Raw genomic sequence first — 20,866 nt, 5'->3', positions numbered from 1 at the left:
GTTCCATGATAATTGATGTTATAATAATTATTGTCGAGGTGCAGCAAAGTAAGAGTTTTGAACAAATGGTGCAGGATCGCTGTGCCTGTCAGACCTTTCACCTGGTGGATCCATCTCTAAATGGCAGTAATGGGGTCATGTACACAATACCATTTTCCCTGGTATCAATCACAAAATATGATGACCAATTGAAGGGTATCTGTCAAGGAACAATATATTTTCTCACCCAACAAAAATTTGAAGGCCTCCAAATCTAGCAGATGGCATCTTCAAAGTTTGGTGGCACTCACAAAAATTTTGGTGGGTCAGACAAATCATTCACGCTGAAAATGGTTTTGCATCGACAGACTTTTTTGCAATTGAAAACAAACTTTTGCATAGTGCAAACAGGTCCTTACCAAACTTACTATTGGTAAATTGTTATGAAATAAAATAAGAACCATTAATTTGATTATATCTTTCAGTGGCTGTTATGAGTTTGACGGTTGAGTGACAGGTGATTTGCGGTCTAAACAGAACGCAGGGTTGTCGGAACAGCAACAAGAAAGTTTATTCCAAAATTAATGTACTTTCCACTTGATAAACTCTACACTAACACGCAACTCAGTAAACTTACATGGCCTCCTCCAAATTCAAACAACTTGTACAATGCACATGGCCTCCGCCAACTTCAATAAACTTGAGAAATACACACAGCCACCACCAAATTGAACAAACACTGCCTTTTCACACTTGACTGATCACAAATAACTCTCTTCGCTTGTGAAAACTTGGTTAAAACTTCACTTAACCTATCCTACTTATGTACTTCGCGATAAAATTCTAGAACTTTCTAAAAAAATATCTAATTATAGCAACATTACAAAATATACCACTTTTAGAAACAATTACATAATTTACTAAAATAAGCAAGCCATGAACTTTCACAAAGCTTCTAAAAGGTCATGCATGTCACGCAACACTATTTTTCATAACAGTGGTCCATTGTCCTTCAACCTTGGAAGAAATTGGTCTTCTTGTACAGTTAATGGGTCTCAACAGTGATGATTTGACTTTGTCTGCTATATGAAGAAGAATCAAACTTTCATGAATCTTTATGATATTCCAACCCTCGGAAGCTCAGTTTGTTGTACTTCTTTTTTGTAGAATTTGATAAATGTGATTTTTAATGCAGATTTTCCATCTGTCTGATTTGATATATTTACAATTATAAATGAATTCATTCTACATTTCTCAATTTTTCTAGCTCCCTTTGATAAAGTATTTGTCATTTCAGAACACATCAAATGCCAAGTTTGCTGAAGAGATTCTTATAGTCAAGTGATGCAGTGATATATAGCTCTGGCAAGTGTCACTTAATAAGTCATCAAATGCAGTTGTTTTGCAGAAATGATGTGATTTGCAGGGAACTTTTAGTTACGTTATAAACAGTATTGTGCAAAAGTTATGCAAATGTCTGTTGACAAAAATTGATGAAATTCCTGGTTGAGTTCAAAAGTGAAGTGGCCAGAAGATCTCTCTCACTGCAAGACAAGCGTTGGGAATTAAACTTGTATCTCTATTGACAAATCCTTTCCTCGCATATTTAACGTATATACTACTTATACATCTAGGGAATTATGCAGTTTCTCTATCTCAATATCTATTTTAATTCCTAAATGTTAAGTATGAAACGAAAAATACATCTAAAAAAAACATTAAATTTAAGAACTTTTATCAGGCACTTTTCCATGGAATGACGTGGTAAAACCAACAAGGCAGCATGCATTATAATACACTTGAAAACTGATATCACACTCATTGCTACGTGATTTGTGCAATATCAGTTTTTGCGTGTGTTGTATTCTGTCCGTAACTACGTCTCTTTAATCACATATAAGATAACTAACAACAAACGAATTCAATCGACATCCCTCGCTCCTTGCTCCATGTGTCATTACCCCTTCAGGTCATGTGACCGACACAACAGCATGCAATTTAATGCAGGATTCCCTTTTCAACTTGCTTTCATACTGTATCGAACATGATCATATTGAGTTTACGTTTCAGTTGTCTTTTCCAGAGAGACACATACAGAATGGGAACCACAATGAATGCCACTAAAACCCCATAACCTGTAAAAAAATGAAAGCGAGAGTTCAAATTTTTTGTGTTCTTCTTCTTTTTTTAAAGTACAACTATCAATAATAAATGACAAAGAGGGATTTTTATGTATTTAATTTCAACCATCCTTTACTGAAAGAAGTAAACACAAATGATACATTTGTATGTCTGCACTTGTTTTAATGGAAGGACTAGATTGCCTCCTGTCTCATTTTTAGACTCTCAGAAGCTACTTTTGTTTCCATATTCCATCTGTCAATAAAAAATTTCTTTTGCCTTTTAAGAAAGCAGTGGACTGTACTTCTTAAAATGTCCTGGAAACAGTGCAAGTTGTTTTTCAATGAGGTGCCTTAAAGTACAAATAAGTATTCCAATGGGCACATACCGGTAAACTCACTTGGCCAACTAATGTTGGTTTTAACTGTACCATTACTCTTAGCAGATGGTACCTTTGGAGCCAGTTCAGGTTGTCGTGGTAATTCTGCAAAATGAAATATATGTTAACGTCTGTTACACCCTTTAGATACTGCACATATTATGTATTCAAGAGTGGGGTAGAAGGTACTCAGCTTACCTTTCTTAGAGACTATAATCCATAACGTGTCTATGTTGGAGTCTGGGCCACGGTATACAGATATCAAAAACCGTTCAAAATAAGGATTTGACAGGTTTCTCATGATTGCAGTAATGAGCTGGTCACTTGATGCATTCACAGTCAGTTGGAAATGTTCCTGGCATTCTCTTTCTGAGAAGAATCCCTGTTTGTAGCATACAAAACCTCCATCTTTCAACCTTGCCACGGGATAGGAGGCGTTGCTGATTGCCCAAACAACTTTTGTGATCGGTTGAGGTCCAACGAACCATGTGATAGAAATGGTCCCACGAAGAGGTACTGTTGGCAGAGAAATAATTGCAATCAGCAATTCCTGAACACTTTAACTGTGAAAACTGTAAGCTTCGAGGAACAGATAATGTCAAAGGACAAATATGCAATTTTTTTTTTCATGCAAAATAGAGGCTATTGTGTTTATTATCCTTCAAATATTTTGCAATGCAGCATGGGATGTTTTCTTTTGAGTGTTCTCTGCTCAGCTTGGTTAATTGTGAAAGTTCTGGGTTAACTACCAGACTAACAAGATATTTAAAATCTCTTCAGTTGGTATCCATGATTCATTATAATCATTAATTTTTGAAACAAGATACTTTTTACAACTTCCTAGTATCATAAATTGAAGACAAGTACTTACCAGTGACTGTCACATTTTTAGTATCACGAGGAACAACTATTTCCTCCAGTGCTCCTTTACAATTAGCTACAAAATAAATAACAAGAATGAATTGATGAATGAATGTACCTTTGGGTTGGAAAAATTTTAAACTTTCAGGTCATGCCACTGACACTATAGGTAGGCCAATAGAGCTTGCAAAAACCTCTGAGGTCATATTCTTAATTATGAAATAAGAAATCTCCTTAATATTATTTGGCCTCATAATTAATGTATAAGCATTTTGTAAAAAAGGGAGAGAGCATGAAAATATCTATGATGCCTTAGGGTCTTTAGTCCAACATAGGTAAGTAGTACTTGGAGGTTGAATTAACCATGTTCAAAAGAGTTCTAATAGTGTACTGATTAGTAAGTTCCAGTTTATTAGAAAGACCAGATGATAACCCAACTAAGACTGGAGCACAGTACTCTAGGTGTGGCAAAATAAAGGCCTTGTAAATATTAACCATCGCTTCTGAAGGTATGAAGTTACGAACTTTCCGAAGAGCACTAACTTCAACATTAACCTTATTACATACAGATTTAATATGGGCTTTAAAACATAAGGAGCTCTCAATGGTTAGACCTAGCAATTTCATATCATGTACCACCTCCAAGGGTGGCTTAGTATGGTCAGTAAACAATTGATAGTGTGGTGCTTTGTCACCCAATGGTTTTAGATTCGATTTTATACTCAAGTAATTACGCTTGAACCATGACTGAAGCATATCAAACTTGCTCTGAGACTTGACTCTGACACATCTTGGTTAAGGTGTGGTAGATACAGTGTCGTATCATTGGCATAAAGCCGTAGCTCAGCATCGTCAACAGAATAAGTGAGATGATTAAATAATAGGTTGAATAGAAGAGGCCCCAATATTGATCCTTGAGCTGTGTGTCTTGCTGTGTGTCTTTATTGTTCAAAAGATAAAATTACATATCTTATGTTACATCTAATACAGGAAGTACACTTTCACAAAGCTACATTATACTTAAAAACAATTCTATTAAAAAATGTATTCTTAAAACGGTTTGTGCGAATAGCGGGCATGACAGGGGATTTATTTCTCAAATTATACCTCGTGATCTTGGTCTCAGGGAAGTAGGCTCTAAGAGGATGGCTCAGGATAGTTGAAACCTTGCGACAAATTTTGTGATCTTGCGTTTTAAGTAAGTCACCTATCACTAATTTCTTAGATATGTATTTACGTTTAAAACAACGATCTAAAAACTGCTGGGCTATAGTTAGCTCTGACTCAGAGGCCCCATGCACAGATAGAGCATAAGTGATATTAGGTAGGACAATGGAATTAAATAAAACATCTACTTCTGCTTGGCTACATCCTTCCTTGCGGAGGCATCTGATAACGTATAACCCTTTATTAGCTTTACCTAACTTTTCTTTTAGGTGAGTACTGAATTTGCAGTTCGGCTGAAACGTGAGACCAAGAATGGTTATTGTACTAGTCTGAGGTATGCCAAAAATACTTTTGTAGGCCTCGGCAGTGTGACCTTTTTTATACATAATAAGCTCTTTACATTTAGTAGAATTTGAATTCATTCTATTTTGGCTTGCCCACTGTAAAAACTGATTTATTAAGTCTACAGAGTGATCTTTATAATAATATACCGGAGCAATAATCGTACAGTCATCAGCGTATTTGAAACCAAGTGTCTCGTTCCCTAATTTAATTTCCAGATCGTTAAGAAATATATTGAACAAATAAGGTCCTGAAACACTACCCTGGGTTGTGCCCTTGTTAACTGTTTTCCAATTACAGACATGATTCCCGAAAATAACTCTGAGAAACGCCATGTTGGATTGTTTTCCAATCTGAGTAGGTGTTTCCAATCTTAACACATCGCAATCCATCACACAGATATGAGTGCAGTTTCGGTAAAGCCATATTAGCTTTCAGCTTGGAAATGAGTACGCCGAGAGAGATCGAGGCAAGGGCCAATGGCAATACAATGATCCTTACGTGTGATGAAGTTCATTTATTTATTTGTTTAAGCAGGTTTATTAATTGGCAGCTGTAGTAGCTGATGTGCTGTCCTAACCCACCCATCCCACCCCAGGGGAGGGCATCCATCACACAGTAATCTCGTGTGTGGGAAATTAACGTCTCCTGCCCCAACCCTGCAGGAGACGGGACCTCCATTTGTTCGTCCCTATCCGAGAAGACTAGAATATGTAACCATTTCTTGATGTTATAGAAAGGTAGCAAATTTTTCTCAATTATTTTAAGACCTTGAGTGTTGGTCCGGCCGGGGCTCGAACCCTCGACCTCCCGCACTACAGTCCAGCGCTCTATCCATTGAGCTAACCGGGAGGCGGGATGCATGATCTTCGCAGTAGAGAGCGCTATTTATGCAATAGCGAAAATCAGACCTGAAAAAATCAGGCCTGTACGGGATTCGAACCACTGACCTCTGCGATACTAGTGCAGCGCTCTACCAATTGAGCTAACAAGCCAACTCGTTGCAGGCCGTCAAGATGATTCGTAATAAACCCGTGATGATAAATCAGATACAATGTATATATCAAGTTCATATATTTTGAACTGCAGTATTAGATACGTGTGATGCATGATCCTCGCAGTAGAGGTCAGTGGTTCGAATCCCGTACAGGCCTGATTTTTTTTTTCAGGTCTGATTTTCGCTGTTGCATAAATAGCGCTCTCTACTGCGAGGATCATGCATCACACGTATCTAATACCGCAGTTCAAAATATATGAACTTCATATATACATTGTATCAAAATGATCCTTATTATCCAAAAAAGCTCTGAAATCTTTACCCATTTTAAGGAGAGCAGTTGCACAGGAGTGGTCTTTCAGAAAGCCAGGCAGACTATCACTTAGTATTAACTTTGCAAAGTTAAACATTTAGTCATGCAAAACTCTTTCAAAGATTTTAGAGAAACATGTTAACGCAGGCACTCGGCACAATAGTTGAACTTGTCAGTAGGACCATCCTTCTTGTAAAGGGGGCTCACATTGCTACATTTCCACAAGCTTAGCCATACACTAATGGTTATGCAGTGATTTGTAAGGTTAGTACGTACATGTAAGTGAAACGTACGTACATGTAAGTGAAATCGACTTTATCGATCGAAAGACCTTCGATCGAACTGACTTGCATTCGATTTTTCTTCACTCGTACGCGCACATTTTCGATGTAGTATTTTCTATTTACTAGTTTACCTACCTGGAAATGCCATCAGAAGACAATAAGTAACTAAAACGTGGAAAGAACGATCATTCATGTTGTAAGCTTGTTCACAACTTCGATACGGTACCACATTTCCAATCATGCTCAAAAACCAATGAAATCCAATAAAATCACACACGTGAATTTGAGCCACATGATTGTTGCGTTCCTATGACGTCATCTCGTAAAAGAGTGGTTTTCTACAGGCGCGATAATTATGTCAATCTTTTTCTAACTAATCTCCAGTAAAAGTAAGTCAGACAAAAATAAGATAGAGCTGAGAGCTCACAAAATGGCGGATAGTGAAGATGAAGAAGCGCCTCCGGAGAGGGATGTTAAGGTATTTGTTTTATGATCGTAAATTGTAGGGATGGAGTTAGCTTCCATGTGGATAGCAATATGGTTTGAGAGTAGAGCAAAAGTGGCATTGAAGACTTCCTTTGACTTCTTGAAAGTACAAATAACCTAAAGTAACTCTTAAAGTTTAAATAAACAGTTGAGTGCTACATAATGCGAGCTAAGAAAATGTTGGGCAGGAGTTCCATATAACCCCATGGACACATTTATGCATAGAGTATTGCAAAGAAACCGTTTTATGATTCGATGAATTTTTCCCCCATTTTCATTGGCTGGGAGCCTACCATGTGACCTGCAAATAACTGCCCACAAATAATGGTCTGCTCATGCGTACTACCGTCTAACTCCGTTTTTGCTGCAAATAATATTCTGCTCATGCGCAGTAGTAACCACGCTCTTGTGGTCACTCTTGTGGCCGCTCTTGTGTGTAAACATTATCAGAATCGTTGAACAACAAGAAGACCATAACAACCATTACGGCAGCTGTAGCTGAGAGTGCACCACAACCACTTCTCATAGCCTCTCAGGAAGAGCATATTCTAAATGAGCTAAGTATTGAGCAATCTAACACGCAGCAGACAGTTAATAATTTTTACAACTGCACTTTCAACTTTTAAAGTGAACTTTCATCTGTGAATACATTTTCCTTTTTTTTTTTTTCGGATTTCAAATCCTTGAAGACTGTGAACTTGTTCCTAGAAGTTTCAACCATTTGAAGGCAAGCATTTTGTTAATTAACAGTTGACTTTACGTACAATTTAAAGTCAACAGAATAAATTATTTAACTGAGAAGGAAACGATTTGATCTCCGGCAGCAGTGCGTGCTTTGCACTTCCCCCAAAAAATTGAAAACAAACTCACTTGCTGCTTCCCCCAAAAAATTGAAAACAAACTCGGTGATTGAATATTAAAACAATTATTGAACTCGGTTATGGCAAAATATTGTGATTTATCAGGGTCTTGCAGATCAATTATTTGCCTCAGCCTTCAGCTCCGGCAAATAATTGATCTGCTTGCCATGGACAAATCACGATATTTTGCTCAACCTCGTCCAATAATTATTAAATATTTAGTCTTTATGAAATGGAATGCATAATTAATGTATGTGGGTTATATGGAACTCTTTCCGACTTTTCATTTTTAAAAAAATTAATGTATGTCAAAGCGTAGTCGTAGTAATAAGAACACCAATCTTAATTTAGCTGTCGCCCACTTTTAGTGAAGTACAAGTTTATCTTTTCATGCTTTAAGATAATGTTCTGTTCAAGCTGTAAATTATCATGGAACCATGAGGAGAGTTTATGCACTTACCAGCGGCCATCCTGGGGGGGGTGACCCCAGGCATTTGCACAATGGCGTTTACAAATCCCCCCCTACCCAAAACCAAGATTGTGTAACAAAAACCTACTACAAGCCCTATCCCCTGGGGATAAAGTTTGCTCTGCTAAGTCAAATGGTGCAATATTTCAAAATAATTTTGTTTGCCATAATTGATTTTCTATTTAGTATAATTATCCATCCACATTTTGTCAAAGCACTAGATATAAAACACTTTTGATTCCTCTGCCACATCGAATAACGCCTTTGCTTCTCAGATCAATTCCTCTAATGTTGAACACTTCACCACATATCACTTTTTATGCTCCCGGTAGTGAAAAAGGACCTCGGAACAGAATAAACATAATTTAATGATAGGCAAACTTCATGCTCATTCAAGTAAAAAAATATGAATAATTCAAGTTAAAATTACTTTATAAATATTTGTAGGTATTTAACACATTATGATCAAAATATTAGCATAGAAGGAAATGGTGGTTTTCTTCCGAAAAATATAGTTGCTATGTAAGCAAAGGATGGCCAGCTAAAAGGAACAGAAAACAAGAGAAATATGAAGGTCACTTACCATCTTTTCTGTTGCTGTTTTGCCAGAACATGTTCACCAACATACCCAGTCCTTTGACAGATGGAAATGGTTCTCATTTCCAGCTCCATCTGCAAAATGGCGGTGGAACTACAAATCCTATAGGTCTTACCCTGGGGATCCTGCTACAATAGTGCAAAAAGCAATCCAATCCCCCGTTCTGGGCCTAAAATTAGCAAACAAAGCTGACAAATCCTGTGCCATGCCCTCATATTTCCCTGGCATTACCCCCCTGATGGCTGCTGATAAGTGTATTATAATTGGCTGTGGCCAGTGAACTCTCTCTTCTTGAGTATTCAGTGTCAAGCTGTTTTTGGGATGGGTCTGAAACTGTGTACCTGTTGAAAAGATTGATGGTACTGGTAATTAGAGTCTCCAAAAAAAATAATTCACCCAAAGGGTGGTATGACTGTTGAGGAGATACTTGAATGGTATTTGAACAATTTTGCCAAACATGCTAGTTATCAAGTTTGTTTAACATGTGAATCTAAAAAAATTTTTTTAATAGGATTTTAGCTTCAAACAGATGAGGAAAATAAGAATGTTTGAGTCACCAAAAACCTTGCCCACTGCTCGCTCCAGCTTAGTGGCTGTTTCAACCAAATATGGGTTGACATTTGTTGGCTGTCCTACAGGTATTTGAATCTATAATACAACTTGAAATGGAAAGCAAAGATCTTTAAATTATGTGTTGTTTCTTTCTTGGCATTGTTTTTAATTTCTTCTTCTTTTGGCTTTTGGGATGAGAAGATGTACTTACTAAGTTTGAATCAAATGGAGCACCTTACCCTTTCACTGCCAAGATCTCAATAATAATAATAATAATAATAATGATAATGATAATAATAATAATAATAATAATAATAATAATAATGATAATAATAATAAATAATAATAATAATAATAATTTATATCGATCATTTGTATTTAAGTAGTATTAGATATTATTATAGTTAACAGTCCTGTCATGCAGATAGGCTACGAATTTTCGCCCTATCTTGCTTAGCTCACTAGCATCCAAACGTGTATACTGCATAATAATAATAATAATAATAATAATAATAATAATAATTTAATATTTATATTGCACAAATTAACATGTGGATATGATTAAATACACATCACAACACTTTTCGGGGGACTTTAGCTGGACTGCATCAGCAGTTTACAAACAATTGAAGGAAACTTATTTGAAGATGCCCCCTCCCACCCCGATTCCCGGTAAACAGGCCAGACCACATCACAGTAATCTCGTGAGTGAGTTCTTTAACGTCCCCTGCCTAACCAAATTAACTAATTAATAGATGCAATTCTCCATACTGTGTGCCATACAGTTTTTATGATGTTAATTCAGAGAATTTGGTATTGAATCAGCTAATAATCCCATAATTGATATTTCATTTTATTCTCTTATTTGCCTGCTTGATATTGTACAGATGTTGTCCAGAGAAATTCTGTCATAGTCACTTGTAGGTGTTAAGGAGTTAAGGAGTTAACAGTACTTGTATGTAAATCAACTGCATAATTGAATTAAAACAATCGCAATAATTGTATTTGTAGACTCAATGTACATGTATCTTGAGATCAACAAAGAGAATGGAAGAGTTTTGACTTGTCGCCTGAAAATCTTCAAGTTCTTATTTTTTCCTTCAACTGAATTTTCTCTTCCCTTTGCTTTTGGTTATAAGAGTAATGTAATTATCAGGTTTGGAACAAAATGTGGATATTACATTTTGTTTGTGGACCAGGACAAACACAAATCACAACAATTGCATCAAATTTATTTTTGATTTCTTTCATGGAACGTACAAGTAATTTCTATAATTGTGCTGTACATTATTTTATTATTTTTAAATTTAAGATAATCACATGGTTTATGAATGATTTCAACAGGAATAAAAGTGATTAAAACTGAAACCATTGAAAGAATTAACGAATCTGATGAAGGAAGCATGCAGAATGTTGGTAAGTCACTGCAGTCAATTTTAAAAGAAGTAACTCCTCAGCAAAATGGTTCATCTCTTTAACTTTTGTAGAATTCTAATAGCAGATGCTTCCCTCAGAATACCATCTCCCCCCTCCACACATGTGCCATTGTAGACCTGACTTTATCATGACACTAGCAAGGGCTATTATGCTGTACTTTTGGAGCCCTGCTTACTTTTAAAACGGCTGAATTCTTTCACTGATGAGTGCTTCAACATTATTTTGTTCAGTTCTTGACTCAACATTTTTTCAAGCAAATAGCCTTATAGGCTAGTACATATAGAGTTTATTGATATAATTACAAAGTTAATGTGGGCCAGCTCTGAACTTAATTGTGCTTAAGAGAGTTTTTAAAATTGGAATCTCGACACACAAAGTGCTATAAGCTAATAATAAAAGAGGGAGTTAGGCCCTGCTTGCAGTACACTGAAAAATTTGGTTTATTAATTTATTAATTTTGGTTTAAAAATTAGCCGACCATACGATTCTGTCCCTTGTGAAATATTTTTCACTGAGGTAGATTTAGGTCATAAAATTTATGTTGTTTACTGGAAAATGGCATTTCATCTAAGAAAGTCTAATCGATACTGGCGAGTAAAAAGTAAACATGCAACTGTAACAGGAAAGTTTTGTTGAAACAATATTTAATTCATGGAGAACTTTGAGAAGCAAAGAAGCGGATATGTAACATAGCAGTCGACCCAGAAAGTAAAATAATGTAACTTGGTGGTTGTTTCAACCTTAGCTACAACAGCAACCATAAGGCAAAAAAAAAAAGATCATCAATCAAATATGATTTATACAAATGCCTTGTGCAAGTTTTACCAGAGTCAGCAAAACTAGCCCTTCCAAAACAACACTCTATAGCACTAAATTCGTGTTAGCCCTTTGGCTGACGGTGTGTGCGTCGTAAGTGAAGGAGCGGTACACAAAAAATGCACGTTTCAACTTGCTAATCGGTAGAAAAAGTTCTCCGATGACCTTTCAAATCCAGACAGATCATGATAAAATCCTCACGAAGGACACAAGCCATTACATTTAATAGATGATCTTACAACTCTTGTAGATGTCATCTTACCTCGTTCCTTAAGCGAAATTCAAAATTGGAATCGCTGATTAACTCTTATATAGCAATGAAATATCCTGAAGTTGCTCCTACCAACATCTGAAGTAATATTTCATTCAAAATTTTTCTCATGTTCCACTCTATCTCCTTAAAAAACAAAGAATAAGCATAGTCGTACAACGATCACAATTCCACCGCTTTCCCAACACGAGTGATACATTTCATCAATTCGTGAACCGCTCTCTCCGACTTGTGCGTTGATTCACCGAAATTTGAAGACCTGTCAAACCACAAATTAGCAAGAACGCTCTGATAGGTGCGACATCGAAAAATACTACAATCTTATTGGTTTGTGATACACCAAAAAATTGGGCCAATCACATTACCTTGAGATACACCAAAAAAAGATGCACCAATCAGATTGCTTAGAGATACACCAAACAGCACTGATCAGATTACACTACACCACAATACACCAATCTATACGCTACCATATAGTTTGTTTTTTTTGTTTGTTTTTTTTTTTTTAAAATAACTCAAAAATTATTATGTATGGAATACCAAATTGTACTTTACAAGTATTGAACCCAGTGAAAACCAATAACAGAAACAGGATATTTAACGGAATAGCTAAGCTTAGATATAACCTTATTATATTCAAGTTGCTTCTGTCAGTATCCCTATCCAATTCAGTGTTGTTAGCACCACCTTCGAAGTTGTTCATGAACATCCTTGATTTTTTCAGCAATTGAGATGTTCGTCTCAGCATCATAGTTGGTTGTTAAATCGGCTGTCACAGTTTTGCCAGTATTTTTGTAGTTTGAACTCACATGTGGCTCATTTGTTATCTCATGAGAACTAGCATAAACTTTGCACATTAGGGTTAGCTTTCAAGCTATAGAGCTCATTGACCGGCCTATTCTGAAAACGGTGGGCCTACCTTGAACAGTGTGTGCGTTTGTATGTGAGATGAGTGTATAAGACAGAAAATCTTTGCAAAGCGGTCTTCGCGAAGCACAGCGTTATTTTTGTAAATTGTGTTAATTGTTTACGACAGGCAAGCACATGATAACACAAGCTGTCACACTCTCATCCCAAGTTTCTGCGGTTTATGCAAGGAACGCCTGGGACCATGACCCCCCTTTTGGTGACCAAGAACGGCTTGCATTATAAGACTCGGGCTTTCCTTTGGAAGCCCAAGTAATTATGAACAAATGGCCAAATAGGTCAAATTACTACAAATGCCTCCTGATAACAGCTTTTTGCAAAGCTGAAATGTATGTTTACAAGTAAGCAACATATGAAACCGGTGGCGGTGATGGATGCCAGAAATGGAATATAAAATTATTTTAGGTGTGGATAACTTGCATCGCACTGCTCTAGTTCAGGCTTTAGTGAATTGGAAATTGCTGGGCTCAATCCTTGAAATAAACAATGTTTCACTGATTTCCCTTCCCCGTCTTTTTTTGGACAAACGTAATTCCTAAAGAGATGCGTTTGCATTTTTCACAAGGGAAGGGGAAAGAATTAACATAATTATAATTTGAGTCGGAGCTTTATTTGTCCATGCTGCAAGACTCCAGATCTTTCTTAAACTACTCTGTTTTCGAAATGGGTCCCTTAAGAGGAATAGGGAAAAAGGTGCACTGGAATTAAAACTCTTTTCGTTGTTTGGAGTGAAACCTTTCCTGTCAAGATTTGGCAATGTCACGCTGATTCTGTGAGATGTTTGTTTTGCCATTGTGATACTTATCTAACGATAAAATAGTCATTTTTTTTTCACCAAAACTGATAGACGGGATAAAAAAGAACGGTCTTTCATCGTTTCTTTCAACAACAAAAAAAAACGTGTTACACTTGTTATAATCATTTGGTGGTGACAATCGCAAAATAATGAAACAAACAACAGAATCACTAAAACAGTTGAGATTTGTGCATTTTTTCTCCTCATGAAGATGGTATAATAAACAACACATGCAAAAAAATCTCGATTACACAGCAGCTAGATTCCAAAAAAGGCTAAAAAATGCAAAATCTCAAATAGCATGTCAAACGTTAACTCGGGTAACACAACTTGTCACGGTCACGCTATTTTGTGTCTCAACAACACTCTCATTTAAAGTGCTACTGAAACGTAATTTTCATATCCGAGATTTTTGCAATATAATAGAGTTTGAACGTTACTTGCAAACGCTGTGTACTTTTTTTGGGCCAACGCATAGCGGAAAGTACATTTTTAACCATTCGAAGTTGACCGGCTGAGATCAAAATTGGCGGCCATCTTGGCACGGCCAAAACAGCCCTGTGACGTCACTGGTTGTGTACTTCTGTGAAAGAAGGGTAAAAGCATGGAGTGTGGCTTGCATGTTGGGAAGCCGAAAAAGAGGATTTCGGGCAAAATGCCATCCTCTTCTTCTTCATCGGCGGCCACATCGGCATCTTGGCTATCTGCGAGAGATTCGCCTGGATAGGGAGCAAAATTCCCGACTGATACCGAGAACGAATCTCTACCAGTCTATTTAGTTAATCGGCAACTGACGAGATCCACAAGATTAGGATCGAAACCGCGGTCTTGCCTGACCATCTACAGACAATGTCGAAAGACATTATAATGGCAGATGGGCTACTAAACGCCCTGGGCCAAAGCAATGCCATTCAGAGACTGAAGTAAACAGGGAAGCCTCATACGACACCGCCACTGAAGATGATCTACTCGGCAAGTCTGAGGATAACGAACAAATCCCTCTGTACCAGATGCCTAGCAGAACATGCCCAGAATCCCTACAATATAGGGCGAGGGCCAAAATAAGAGCAGACGAGGATTTCAAAAACGAGATAAAGCAAATCCTTAACAACGCGGAGCAAGAAACAGTAAAGGCGATCATGCGCTTCTATGAACGTGAAATCGGTCGTTTTAATACCGAAATAAAGAAAAGAAAACGAGCCAAAACGGCTGGAACACTGAACACTAAGAACTGTAGTACGATCGAGTCAGCGCGCGTGGCGCAAGCTGAAAGCAATCAAGACAACATAACGATCGAGACAGTCAAAAAAATAGCTGTACATCTACAAAGGCGAACGATTCGAACAAGACGCAATCCCTGATGTGCGTACTCAATGCCACACATAAAGCAAATTTTCATGAAAAACTGGCATTTAAGAGAAACACAACCACTACTGAGCGAACTATACAAAAATCCGCCGCTCGTATCAAAGAGGGCGGTCGCTCAAAGACATACTCGTGAGGGCTAAACTTTGAATAGGCTACTCTAAACACACGCCGGGGAGTCGTATAGGCCTGTCAACCCCTTTTTACGCCACCATCTTCCTCTTCGCTACTGGAGACAACTTCGCTTCGTTCAGAAGAAGATTCACTTGACAAAACTTCAATATCTGCCATCTCCTTCGCCCACGAATACAAACAAACAGTGAGTGAAATAAACCACGCTATCGGAGTGAACACAACCAATGACGTCATCAATCCATTTCGCTCGGTACCAGAGCCCGGACATGGTTTTGTGTAAAATTTTTGATTTGAACGGTTAAAAAAGATACCTTTCGCTTCTTTTTGGCCAAAGCAAACTATCTCTTGATGATCAGCATATTCAAAACTACAGGTTAGAGCGAAAATCTCAGATACGAAAATTTCGTTTCAGTAGCACTTTAAAACATAAAACTGAAAAACAAATCTGACAACAGTACATGACTGTCGACTCAGTGCAATAATATTATTTTGATACACATTATGTAGATCAAAACACATGGTTTCGCATGGGTTTTCGTGTTTCCCAAAACGTCTTTTATTCGGTTAGCATACTCCTGAGAGATAAACAAAAGAACTCTACAAGAGCACAAAGAAGGGGCTCTAGTTAAGAGAGTAAACTTATAACCTGTCCGAAATTAATGTATTTACTTACTAGATTGTTATCGAGAAGAAACATTAGTCAACTCTCTCGTGATACCGAAAGCCCTTGCTGAACTTCATCGAAGATTGAAAGAAAAGAAAAACATCATTGGTAAACACTTTTTAAACAGAAATGAAGTTCACTGAGAACTTGAACCTGAGAAGACTTCAAATATGTGACATTTATTGCCTAAAAAGCTATGTGTGAAGAAATACTAAATTCTGAATTTTTGGTTGTAATGGTGGCCATCCACAAAGTTCTGCTTGAACTTTCTTTGGAAAGGAGTACCATGAATGACAATGAATAAGGACAATTGCCATCAGATGCAATTGTTAACTGTATGATGCACAATTATTAAGTCTAAAAGCTTGTCAAACACAACTATTAATGATTAAGTCGCGATTAATAGTGGTACTTTCCATGATTATTAATCGCAATTAGAACAGTCTTTGCAACTATAATTGCAAGAGAAGCCCTTTGCGATTAATAATCTTAATTTTAGGACCTTGTGACAAACAATTGTTGAATTTTTCACTCTGGAAATTAATAAACGCCTGTTTAAATTGGTATTTGCTGTAAAATTGAAAATTTTGTGAAAACAATTATTTTTTTTGTCTCTGTAATAGCATTTGCTCTTAAGATGTGCAAATGATTTGTGTGACCACGAATGTCAATCAACTTGTGGTTGAAGGTGCCAATTTAGTGCTATGGCAGTGGCTGTGGCTCTTTGTAGTAACATTCAGATCCATAATAACTGACATTGTAATATTGTTGAGGTTCAGGAAAGTAAGAATTTTGAACAGATGGTGCTGGCCACTGTCCCTGTCTGACCTTTAATTTGGCTTGGTGGATCCATCTCTAAATGCGGTATTGGGGTCATGTACATAATACCATTTTCCTTGGTATCAGTTACAAATATGATGACCAGTTGAAGGGTATATGACTAGGAATAATATATTTTATTGCCTGACAAAAAATTGAATGCCTCCAAAGCTAGTTGATAGTATTTTCGAAGTTTGGTTGTGCTTGCAAAAATTTTGGTGGGTCAAACAAATCATTCGCACCGAAAATGGTTTTTGCATAGACAGATTTTTTTGCAAAAGAAACAAAATTTCACAAAGCACAAACAGGTCTTTACCAAACCTACTATAGTTGGTAATTTGGTATAAAATCACTGGCATGTATGAATTACCTGAAAGCAAGTAATCAGTCACTCATTATAATTTGATTTTATCTTTCAGTGGCCCATTGCCCTTCAACCTTTGAAGAAATTGGTCATCCTGTACAGTTAATGGGTCTCAGCAATGATGATTTGACTTTGTCTGTCTGCTATGTGAAGAAGAATCAAACTGTCATGAATCTTTATGATGTTCCAACCCTTGGAAGCTCTGTACGTTGCACTGATTTTTTTTTTTGTTTTTGTTTTTTGTTTTTTGTAGAATTTGATAGTGTTTTTTAATGCAGTTTTTCCATCTGTCTGATTTGATGTATTTACCATTTTAAAAGAATTCATTCTTCATTTCTTAATTTTTGTAGCTCCCTTTGATAAAGTATTTAATATCATTTCAGAACACATCAAATGCCAAGTTTGCTGAAGAGATTCTCACAGGTGATACAGTGCCATACAGCTCTGGCAAGTGTCACTTAATTTGTCATCAAATGTGCTTGTTTTGCATATGTGATTTGCAGGGAACTTTTAGTGAAGTTATAAATATTATTGTGCAAAAGTTATCCAAATGTCTGTTAACAAAATTCGACAAAATTCCTGGCTTTTCGATGATTTTTGGTCCAAAATGAAAATTTTGCAACATTTTGGCGAATTTATGAGGTAGCTTTTGGTTGGATTCATCTGAAATTTTGCAGATCAATTCACCAGAAATGGAAGTGAGTCTTGAAAATTCAGGAGTAAGTTTGTTCCTCCTGATTATTTGCAGGAAACTTTTCAGAGACAATTCATGCTCATTATTCACACATTCAAACACCCACCAGACTAAGAAGGGATATTCTGAATCATGCAGTTGTATTGGAAAATTCATTACTTAATGAGGGAATTCCATATTAAATTGCATGTGGAAACCGATATTGCATGAATCACGAAGCAATGAGTGCAATATCGGTTTTCAAGTGCAATTATTTAATGCAGAATTCACAAGTCAAGTAATGGATTTTCCTTGGATCACAAGTCATAATTGAACGAAAACAAAAAAAAAAAAAAAAAAAGAAAACAGCATTACTTATAGTTGTTATGTAAACATAGATGTGAAACAGTACTGTATTACTTAGCCTTGTTTTCAACTTGCAATTCCATACTAAACAAGGCTGTGCTCTAGAAGTGCCCGGTCACCTCAGGCAACTGAAAAAAGACTCCAGTCGCCCAGCCGGGCACTCAGCCTCTTGTGCAGCATTCGCCTCTAATTAAAAGTAAATCTGGCAATTGACTGCTACATTAATATTTATTTGGTTGATTTATAAGCGTTACTTACTGAAAAAATATTCTTTTGCACGACACATTCGCGTTCGAAGATTTCAAAGTAACTGTCACGTTTCGTTCCACTTGATTTCGCACAAACCCAAATAACAATTATTGAAACGATAGTTCCTGTCACTTCACACGTATAAGCCGCACGGATATTGCAAAAATATGGGTTGAACACTGCGATTTTCCTTGAGATGATCAATGTCTGATTTGTTTCAGTGTTTCGATGGATTTGGAAAGTGTAGGGCATTTACCTTTCTTTCAAACTAAGATTCTTTCTCTATGCAAATTTCTGGCAAGCCAGTTTTGTTTGTAGGTGTCTATTGATTGCTGTGAGAAGCAACTTGCAATTACTTTAGGAAGATTTAGCTAGAACTGAGCTTATAATGATTTTATATTTAGACTTGTTTACTTTCAATGGTGCTTTCGAATGAAAGTACAAAGTGGTTTTAAAATATCCAAAGAAACACAATTGCCATTTTGAAAAATAACACAAACTCACCACAAAAAAATAGCAACACACTCTGTCGTGTGGTGTGGAAATTTTAATTTTCAGAAAAAGATTTAAAATGTAGCTATTCCACAATCCCACAGCTTTCCTGCAAGTGTTAGGAAAAAATGAAAACATTTCACTTTTAAAGTGTCACGATTTAGTGCAGATTACCTTTCCCGATGTTTCTCATGGCCAGACTGGCAACTCTATTTTTAATTGTACCGGTAAATATCCAAGGCAGTCAATTTTTCATCAACTTCTGAAAATTTCAGCTCTCCACATTTAGTCAGTAGCAATATGTACAGCTTTTTCATTTTGCCCCTCACTTCTTTTACAAAAAATGGACCAACAAGGAAATTTTTATGGAAAATCTCTTAATGCAGGAGGTATTTTATTTTGGTCATTTGGCCTATTGCTTTACTTAAAATCAGCGTGCTTCACAGATGACTCAAGCTGTAGAATGGTGAGCTTAAAGATTGCTAACGCTGTGAAAAAATATTAAGAGATGAATCCATTAACTGGGAGTCAAACTCGTTTGTGCCAAAAGGGAGCCAGCAGTTATCTGACAGTGTATTATATATTATGGTAAACAGCAACACCAAAAGTTAAATGCTTTCTAAACAGCTTGAATTATAATTGAAGTTTATGGTTTAATTAAGTATTAACTGATTAAAACATGAAATAAATTAATATTAATTGCTTGGTTAATCAATTAATTAATTAATTAATTTTTGGGTGACCAACTTGGAGGGCTGGGCACCCTAGCTGGAATGGTTGGGAGCCCAAAGGGCTCCCTGAAAATTTTCTTAGAGCACAGCCTTGCTAAAATATTAATACCTAGCTCTGTTAACCAATCAGAAGGCGAGAATTTATTCAGTGATGTGATTCTTAATAGTAGATGATTACATACATACATACATACATTTGTTTAGAATGGCAAGTGGAACATACTGAAAACCACCATTGCAATGAATCAAACAATGGATCCGATTGAGTTCAAAAGTGAAGCAGCCAGAAGATATCTCTATCTGCGAGACAAACCTTGGGAATTAAACTTATATCTTTCTTAATCTTGAGAAATAATCATGTGCTTCATACATATTCACTCAACTTCTCCTTGTTTTCTTTAATAATTGTATGCTCAGCTGTTGTTTGTGAAATAAAGTAGTTAATGATGTTGTAATAATTATTTCTCCAGCAGAAGGGAGTGTTGAAAACCTTCTATGGAACCCTGGTTTTCCTGGAATCTTAGCCATTTGTTTTAGCTCTGGATCTGTGTTTATAATGGAGTTGACTGAGACTGAAATCAAAATACTGGCTTCTCTTCCAGAAAGTGTAAATGCCAATGCAAGTAGGTGTGATTTAGTTCCTGAAATGTACTGTTGTTCTTTTTTCTCACGTGTGAATTACATGACTTTGTATGGTAGACTAAGACTATTCTCGATGCGCAGGTCATTGTTTACTGATTTCACGGCCAGAAAATTGTGAAGTGTTAGGTTGAAAATTCTTAAAGTTGTATGTTTTGACATAAAATCTTTGATTAAATAACACTTTACAGACAAAATCATTGTTTACACCAGGCCATGGAAATGTCAAATTGTCACTAGGCCTCACTTGAAGTTGTAAAGTTTGATTTCACTTTATAGCCACAATTTGAATAGCCTTGAAAACAGAATTGGAATTTTGTTGACTTAGAGGCTTATTTTGTTGCTTCTAAGACTTTGACAGGGGTTTCATTAAGGGCAGGGCACCATGTAAATTGACTGCTTGTGAAGACAACTTTGCCCAACTGCTTTCAAAAGGTTAACAAAAAGAACAGACCCTCAGTTACTACCCCAGATTTTCTTGGTGTCTACTATAGATAAAATGTATTTGACCTTTTTAAACAATGTCCACAATGATTTCCAACTTCATCTTCATTGAAATTCTCAACTTTGCGAGCAGTGGCGACCAGTAAAAGAATTTTTCTGCTCAACACAACAAATCCTCCACCAGAGAAAAGGTCAAGAGATGAGTAAAAATACTTTCAATCAAACCTTTCCTGTCCCAACAATGTTGAATGGCTTTAATTTTTGCCTTGG

At 36.5% G+C, this 20,866-nt stretch overlaps 2 protein-coding genes and 1 long non-coding RNA gene across 7 annotated transcripts in view; 2 read left to right on the top strand and 1 right to left on the bottom strand.

Annotated features, from left to right (window-relative positions):
- LOC148733008 (uncharacterized) overlaps positions 1 to 2,390 on the top strand; it is a 4,714-nt gene extending 2,324 nt beyond the window's left edge. Inside the window, exon 2 of the long non-coding RNA XR_015999938.1 lies at positions 465 to 2,390. This is a non-coding gene — a long non-coding RNA (uncharacterized LOC148733008). The remainder of the gene's footprint in view (positions 1 to 464) is intronic.
- Positions 526 to 6,753, bottom strand: LOC111333679 (uncharacterized). 2 transcript variants are annotated; one of them, XM_022939313.2, is made up of 5 exons: positions 6,579 to 6,753; positions 3,351 to 3,416; positions 2,678 to 2,995; positions 2,489 to 2,584; positions 526 to 2,114 (listed from the first exon to the last, which is right to left on the bottom strand). In XM_022939313.2, the coding sequence occupies exons 1-5, from the start codon at positions 6,682 to 6,684 to the stop codon at positions 2,008 to 2,010; spliced, it is 693 nt and encodes a 230-aa protein (XP_022795048.2). In that variant the 5' UTR covers positions 6,685 to 6,753; the 3' UTR covers positions 526 to 2,007. The 2 variants fall into 2 exon arrangements, with proteins under 2 accessions (XP_022795048.2, XP_088612914.1); XM_088756788.1 differs by having other exon boundaries at positions 2,501 to 2,584.
- Positions 6,754 to 6,781: 28 nt separating this feature from the next.
- The window catches only part of LOC111332462 (uncharacterized), a 35,203-nt gene continuing 21,118 nt past the window's right edge, over positions 6,782 to 20,866 (top strand). The window contains exons 1-6 of one of the 4 annotated variants that reach the window (XM_022937812.2): positions 6,782 to 6,921; positions 9,368 to 9,494; positions 10,753 to 10,824; positions 17,058 to 17,206; positions 17,386 to 17,449; positions 19,987 to 20,136. In XM_022937812.2, coding sequence (XP_022793547.2) covers positions 6,874 to 6,921; positions 9,368 to 9,494; positions 10,753 to 10,824; positions 17,058 to 17,206; positions 17,386 to 17,449; positions 19,987 to 20,136 — 610 coding nt within the window. In that variant the 5' untranslated portion in view covers positions 6,782 to 6,873. Of the gene's footprint in view, positions 6,922 to 7,520; positions 7,657 to 9,367; positions 9,495 to 10,752; positions 10,825 to 17,057; positions 17,207 to 17,385; positions 17,450 to 19,983; positions 20,141 to 20,866 lie in introns of those variants that run through there. The other 3 variants (XM_022937804.2, XM_022937820.2, XM_088756702.1) reach the window with 3 other exon arrangements.

This window comes from Stylophora pistillata, chromosome 4 (genome assembly GCF_964205215.1).
Source record: "Stylophora pistillata chromosome 4, jaStyPist1.2, whole genome shotgun sequence".
NCBI classification, from domain to species: Eukaryota; Metazoa; Cnidaria; class Anthozoa; order Scleractinia; family Pocilloporidae; genus Stylophora; species Stylophora pistillata.
This window is presented reverse-complemented; position numbering and strand designations above follow the sequence as displayed.

Excerpts from the sequence above, each read along its gene's own strand:
- LOC111333679 (XM_022939313.2), bottom strand. The coding sequence starts at position 6,684 with ATGATTGGAAATGTGGTACCGTATCGAAGTTGTGAACAAGCTTACAAC. Across the intron at positions 2,996-3,350 it reads TAAAAATGTGACAGTCACTG|TACCTCTTCGTGGGACCATT; the intron begins GTAAGTACTTGT and ends CTCTGCCAACAG. Across the intron at positions 2,585-2,677 it reads GATTATAGTCTCTAAGAAAG|AATTACCACGACAACCTGAA; the intron begins GTAAGCTGAGTA and ends TTCATTTTGCAG.